The sequence below is a fragment of the Caenorhabditis briggsae genome (assembly GCF_000004555.2).
Source record: "Caenorhabditis briggsae complete genome, chrIII, whole genome shotgun sequence".
NCBI classification, from domain to species: Eukaryota; Metazoa; Nematoda; class Chromadorea; order Rhabditida; family Rhabditidae; genus Caenorhabditis; species Caenorhabditis briggsae.
The window spans coordinates 47,068-54,617 of NC_013490.2; the positions used below are offsets into that span (position 1 = coordinate 47,068).

The window sequence follows — 7,550 nt, forward strand, 5'->3', positions numbered from 1 at the left end:
TGCCTCGCTTCCTTTTTTTTTGCAATATCCTGGGAACACTTTTTTAAACGAAAACACATAGTTCAAAAGCAACACTTTCCCTCTGCTCTCCATTGAAAATAAAATGTAGCATAACTTCTTTCTAGAGTAAATAAGACCAATCTCTGTTTTTAAAAATAGATCAAATAATTGAAATTCGATCTTTTTTATGTTTCTGGGGTTGTGGCTGCTTTTTGATTTCACATAAGTAAATCATGTGAGTTTTGAAATACTATTTTTTTAAACAAAAAAACGAATTTTAGACTTTCCGGAAATTTGTTCAAGCTAAAAAATTTCTAATCCAAGTCGATCAGCCAAAATTTGTACTATTTCCAGTTCTTTTCTCAGTAAAATAAGTATATTCCACATGCTTTTGTTTTCTCGCATTATTTTTTTATAATTCCGTCCCCTTTTCCCCGATTCTAGTCTATTCCTCTGTGACTCCTTTTTTTCCACAGTGTCTGCTTCTCCTCCTTCTTTCTCTTTCTGAGCACCTTCACTCTTTTCCTTGCAATCACTTGCTTTTCTATGTTTCAAATAAACCATTGCGTTTCATTTCTCCCGTGCCGTCGATAGCTCAGTTGATAGAGCGGAGGACTGTAGAGTCAGTGGGTATCCTTAGGTCGCTGGTTCGAATCCGGCTCGACGGTTTCTTTTCTTTTGCATTCCTGTTTGAAAGATAAGAAGTTGCAAGAAGTTTCTCGTGCCAATCAAATCAAACTAGATTTCAATCACAAAGATAAGAGTGACTCCGAATACTGCATTTTTGAATCATAGCATCCGTTTCTTCTCCATCTGATTGTCCTTCTTTATTGCTTACTAGATTGACATGCCTCCCCTTGTCAGAATTTACTTTCAGCTCGGTTCCACTTCGGTGCAACGCTCTCTAGATTTCGCTGGGCGTGGGCAGCACCATCAGCTCAATCTCCCTTTAATAGTAATAAGAATAAAATTAAACAATCAGACGAAACAGTTAGGTATTTATTGATATTTGCTCAGAAAGCCTTTTGGAAAATACTTTTCTTCGTACTTTCCTGGCCCCATTTCGTAGTTTCCGCTCATAAAGAGTCATCCACTCTCATCTTGTTAACAATCCGCTTATAACATGCCAAGAAACTCTTATCATCTTTTTTCATATCAGGTTACCCCTCTAAAATCACCCGATATGGGCGTCTTTTCCTGAAATACAGTATCCTCTGAAAATGATTTGAAACAGAAAAGGAAGAGAATTAATGCGAAGAAAGGTTTGAAGCCGATCATTTTATTATGTGTATTGAGTAAAGTTTTAGGTCTCTGATAATTTTATTTTTGATCGGATTGCTCCTTTTGATAATGTATTTTAGTAAACAACATCAGGTATAAATTCTAAGCTCCGCCCGTTTACTAATTGAATATTTACTAAAGAATAGTCATAACTAAGAAAAAATCATTCTTAGGTGGTAAAATTGTTTTAAAACTTACTATAAAAACCCATAAAAACCTTAAAGCCTATGCTTTGGAATTTGTAGAAGGATAAAATTGAACTTTCCACATATGGCTTCACCTTTTATACCTTAACCTATCTGTCCCGTGAAAATTGTATTTTTTCAGTTCCAAACCGTCAAAGAAAGAAAACTAGAAAAAAGTATAGGCTTATTTTGCACCGGGTCCAGTGAACTAATTTAATTTTTAACTACCATTTTTTCTTTGGAGGCAAATTTTTTCTTTCAATTTTATATTTTGTAGTCTTTATTAAACTCTCCAGATGATGTACTTTGAGCATTTGAACTCTTATTATCAAATGCATTGTCCGTATCACCAAATTGATTTTTTTAAAATGACGATTTTCAAAGTATGAGTAGGTATAGCAGACCACTGATACTGTGGCTATGATCATTTCAGTTTTTCAAAAAATAAATGCTTGGAAATATAACTTTACTAGGTGGCAAAAATGACTGAAACATTTCTTTTAGATAAGTTCTCATAACAGCACTTTTAGATAAGTTCTCATAACAGCACAATTGCTTTATTCAGTTTTTAATCGTACTTTAATTTTCGAAATGTTTACCCTTCTCTCGTTCATAATCTGTTCATGAACTTTGTAAGCACCGACTACGTGACTTTTGTCATCTATTTTGTCAAAATCTGTATTTTCCTAGACTCTATATGAAACTCCTTATAATATGTTTTAAGCTGATTGTCTAGGTTTTATGTCTTTTCGAAAAAAACACAAGTCTCAATAAATAGACTACTGCAAGTTTAAGTTATGTTCTTATTGACCAGTTACTCTGGTCAAATATCAAGAACTAAACTTACTAACAAACTGACTATGAGTTGGGACATGGGGAGAAATTGTTCGCCGAAAAGAAAAGAAAAGCAAAGAAGGGGAAAATAACATAATAATTAATGACTGAAGACTTTTTATCAATTTTTTTCTTTTCTTCCTTGCCTTTTATATATTGACAAAATGTTGATTCTTTGATACTTTCAAAATATATTACCTATTGTATTATTCTATTGTTATCTTCCTCCCGAAAACGCCAACAAACACCTGAAATGTATAAATTGATGGTTGAAAAAGTTCATCTTGGTATTTGAATGTTTATACAAGTTCCATATGAACGAAAAATGACATTAATATATTTTTATCAGATGTTGATTCGAAAGCAAAAAGCATGTGTAGCCTGGCCACATATTTTTAGAACTCTGTAAACATTTTAATGGATTTTGCAGTGTTATCATGCTCGAAACACCCACGAAAATTTTAGGTACTTTATTTTTATAGAAATAGTTTTTACACGATCATACAGAAATTAAAAAATCTCTCTCCATATTTCCCTCTTTTTGATGATCTGATGATCTGTTGCAGCATTAAAAAAGTAACTAAAAACTATGTATTTTCAGCCCTTGTTCTCCCTCAATTTGCATAATCGGATGAAACCACCGTAACCTTTTTCTTCTTCACGCTCTCCTCTTTCCACTCTCACTAGAAAATGAAGATGTCAGAAGAGGAAGAAGACGTCGGATACACGTCCCCACTCATGTCACCTCACTTTGCACACTCGACATCTTCGTATTCCAAGTCATCAGAAGGTATTGGCAAGAATCAGAAGAATCAAATGAAAAGGATGGAAGAGGAAGCTAATATACCGGTGATCACGACTGTGGATGAGTTGTTGAAAGCGACGACTGCGTGAGGGATTTTTTAGAACTTTGCTTTTAAAAAATGCGAAAATTTCAGATGGCGTCCTTATCCCCTATTCATCATTTTTGTCATGTCATTCCTATGGTCTCTATGTGCTCTCAGTGCGATTTCGCCCGCTTTCACAGCTCCAGCCGGGGATGACTGCGAGAACAACTGCTCCTTCTACACAATCCAACACGATTTCAATTTAACGGCTTCTATCTCACTCCTGGAGCCTGCCGAGTTAACGACATCGATCTACTTTTTGGGAAATCTGCTTATTGGTCAACTGTTTGCAGTTCTAGCTGATAGGTATTGTAGTTGACCTCAGAGATTTTTTACTTATTTATGTGTTCAGATTCGGTCGGCGTCCTATCATCATTCTCTCACTCCTCTTGACAGGAATCGCGGGATCACTTGGATCACTGGCTCCTAATTTTCCACTTTTGTTAGTTGCCAGATTCATTCAGGGATCTTGTTATACTGTGAGTTATCTACAAACTCTTCATTTAACTCTATATTTCTTTTTTTCAGCCGCTCACAACAGTCAACTATGTTCTCAGTGGAGAGAGCATTCCCCACCGATCACAATCGCTCACTTCTATATTTTTCGGTGTCTCTTGGGTGTGTGGGTACTGTTTCTTGGCTCCATTATCCGTATGGTTCCCAACGTGGCGCAGTTTACAATTTGTTACATCCGTTCCAAATGTGGCAGTTTCTCTGTTCTTGATGATGTAGGTTGAAGAAACGTCTTATGAAATGAAATTTTAATTTTAGGACCCTTCCAGAAAGTCTCAGCTATTCGATAGAGAAGAACGATAGGAAATCGGTTGCTGAGTGGATAAAAAGGAATGAGCTGTTCTCGTGTCGAAAACTCAATTACAATCTAGATGCAGTTATGAGCATTAATGAGGAGAAGGCGGAGCAACGTCTGACAATCTATCAAATGTTCCGGGAGATTCTAGGAGATAGGTCGATTACAAGATGCATGATTGTGGAGACATGTCTGTGGATTCTGACGTTTATGACTTATTGTGCACTATCACTTACTTCCACATCGGTTGGGAATTCTGATCCGTTGGTTTCGTTCACGTTCTCGGGCGTTGTTGAACTACCTGCGTACCTCTTCTCCCAATATGTCTCAAGTGGTGAGTTTAAAAAATAGTACCTATAGGTACCTATAGTTACAGTATGCAATATGATATGAAATTTAGCCATGATCAGCAAGAACGTACAATTAGTATCCCATTTAATGTGAATCCCTATTATTGAAGTGAATCTGAAATGATGGTTTCACCAAGAAGTGATGGCTCTAGTACAAAATTCTGGTCCTTAGAAATAAATGGGGCATGACCTAGAAAAATTGAGTCATGACCTAGAAAAAATTAGGTGATGACCTAGAAAAAATTGGGTCATGACCTAGAAAAATTGAGCCATGACCTAGAAAAAATTGGGTCATGACCTAGAAAAAATTGGGTCATGACCTAGAAAAAATTGGGTCATTACCTAGAAAAAATGGGGTCATGGCCTAGAAAAAATGGGGTCATGACCTAGAAAAAATTGGGTCATGACCTAGAAAAATGGGGTCATGGCCTAGAAAAAATGGGGCCATGACCTAGAAAAAATGGGCTATGACCTAGAAAAAGTTGGGTCCTGACCTAGAAAAATTGGGTCATGACCTAGAAAAATTGAGCCATGACCTAGAAAAAATTGGGCCATGACCTAGAAAAAATTGGGTCATGACCTAGAAAAATTGAGTCATGACCTAGAAAAAATTAGGTGATGACCTAGAAAAAATTGGGTCATGAGCTAGAAAAATTGAGCCATGATCTAGAAAGAATTGGGTCATGACCTAGAAAGAATTGGGTCATGACCTAGAAAAAATTGGGTCATTACCTAAAAAATCTATGTCGTGACCTAAAAAGATCTAGGTAGTGACCTATTTTTTTACATCTTTGAAAGTGATTTTATTACACCTGATCAATAAACAAATTAAATTTTAAAAAAAGTGATCAACTTTTTTACCGTTTACATTATTTCTTTTTTGTTTCTCGTTCAGTTTCCATGAGTTCTCCTCTATTCTTGGAAATTCTTTTCAGTTCCAAAAAATTAGTTGAACACTTTGAACTCAATTATCTCGATTGCTGTGAAAGATATCAAGACGTGGTAAACTGATAAAATGTTTGTTATAAAATGCTTGACATTTTATCAGTTAAGACTTTCCTGACATCGATATTCTATATTAAAGTTCATATTTTCCCAAATGATAAATTTGAACGACAACCATGAAATTCTCAAAAATAAATTGAAATAACGATATTCACGAATTCGGAGTTTTCAAATGAAAAATATATATTTACATTAACACCGTTTAAAAACCAGAATTTCATGCTAGAGGCGAAGTGGTTGCCTAAAAATTGTGAATGGAATTTTAGGGCCTTTCCAGACCATTTTCCTACACCGTATTTAATTACACTCATTTTTAAGGGCAAAACGGCGCCCAACTCGATTTATGTGTCACTTGACTGGTGCGTTGGCTCTTCTCACTATGTACTTCCTCTCTCCCGACACATCCTCCCATCTCATCATTTGGCTCATAGCAAAACTTTGTGCCGCCTGTTGCTACATCTTCTGCTTCATTTATGCTGCCGAACTGTTCCCCACCTTCTGCCGGTCGTGTTGCATTGGAGTGTGTTCGACGTGCTGTAACATTGGAGCTATTTTGGCTCCTCATATTTTCGCAATCGACGCTTTAGCTCCGGGTTCCCAGTTTTTGGTGCTTGCTTCTGTTGGTTTGACATGTTCAGTGCTGACATGGTTTCAGAAGGAGACCAAAATCTAGTTATTCTCTTTTACGTCCTCTCTGTGAAATTTCAGTTTGACTAACTTTAAAATCAACGAGTTCTTCCCCCAACTGCAACGTGTATTATTTTCTTCATGTATTACTCATGCTACCTACTGCCTCAGTTTTTTACACACCACTTTATTATGAATAAAGTTGTCTGAATTAGAAAAACATTGTTCTACTGTTCGCGGAAAACTTTTTCAAGGCTATACTGGCTTTTCCTCTAGAAAAATACACCCGTTTCTGTTTTTTCGATCCATTCATCTATTGTACTGTGCGTATGTATATTTCTCCACTTTATTCTTTTCCGGGGAAGAAATCGGAATGGGAAAGAAATAAGCAAGTATTAGAATACGAAAAGGTAGTAAAATAGAAGAAAGATTTGCCATTTTTCTGCCTCTTTCATCGTTTTAAAAATGGTGAATTAGTGACGACGAGGACGTCCTTTTTACTTCTCTGGGTTTCCAAATTATACATTGTTCTGCTTTCCCCCGAGCTGCTACTGTCTTCAGTTGAGGTCTTGAGAAGAATTCAGAATACGAATACACTTAAACATAAATCACTCAATTCTGAATATAAGAGAGATCAAATTTCAAAATTTTCACGTTTGAGAGAAAATAATCGAAAAAGAGAAATATTATGAGAATTTACACATTAAAAATAATGATTACAAAAAAAGTTATTTTTAAATGGGAATTTTATTATTTTCCCCAGAAAATGTAGCGTGAACATTTATTTTCATTAAATCAGGGTTTTCATGAAAAATCCACAATTTTTTGATTTATTTTTTAACGTTTTTATTAAAATTAAAGAACAAAAACACAGAATCGTTCTGCAGAACATATCTATGAGAGAAAAATATGCCGCGAAAGTTAAATCACAGAATCGTTCTGCGGAACGATTCTGTGAAGAACACAGTTTTGAATAGAAAAAAAATTTCAATTTTTTCTGCGTGAGCACAGTATTTTTCAAAAAATTCGTTTTGAAACTCCAAACGTGAAAATTTTGAAATTTGATCCCTCTTATATGCAGGCATTTTTAATGCCGATGCCTTCAGAAGACATGACTACGGTTCCACTGTCACGGTCATCAGTTAATCGTTTCCCTTGCGTTTTTTTGTTTTTTTTTGTGATTTGGATAATAGGAATAGAAAACAAGAAGGTCAAGTGACTCTGAAGCAAGGTTGCAATTCTGAGATTTTCAAGAATAGTCGTGAAGTCCAGGCCTTTGTCGGTTATCCGAATGTCATTCGTTACGTAACGAATTGGTAAGATTTCGATCTTCTAGTCAGTTTCGTCTTATTTAATGAACCACGAAGATCTGTAATCTACATTATTAGTTTTAGAGCTAAAAAACTCGCAAGTCGCAAGTTTTTTGTTTCGAAAAGCTTTTTCTTCAAAAGTTCATTTAGTATATAAGTTCAGAATCGGTAGTTCTGGACATTTTACTGTAACTATGGACAACTAAAGTTATAGTGGGAGGAAAATATATTCAAATAGAACAATTTTTTAACCATCTTCCAAA

At 35.5% G+C, this 7,550-nt stretch overlaps 1 protein-coding gene and 1 non-coding gene across 2 annotated transcripts; both read left to right on the forward strand.

Moving 5' to 3' along the window:
* Window positions 1-584: 584 nt before the first annotated feature.
* Window positions 585-668, forward strand: CBG28257. The gene is given in 2 exon segments: window positions 585-622; window positions 632-668. It is a non-coding gene (tRNA).
* Window positions 669-2,990: 2,322 nt separating this feature from the next.
* Window positions 2,991-6,023, forward strand: CBG15279 (the record flags this gene model as incomplete). The annotated part of the gene is made up of 7 exons (XM_045243263.1): window positions 2,991-3,190; window positions 3,239-3,493; window positions 3,540-3,666; window positions 3,716-3,915; window positions 3,959-4,329; window positions 5,335-5,347; window positions 5,669-6,023. The coding sequence occupies 7 exons, from the start codon at window positions 2,991-2,993 to the stop codon at window positions 6,021-6,023; spliced, it is 1,521 nt and encodes a 506-aa protein (XP_045095621.1).
* Between the last annotated feature and the right edge of the window lie 1,527 nt (window positions 6,024-7,550).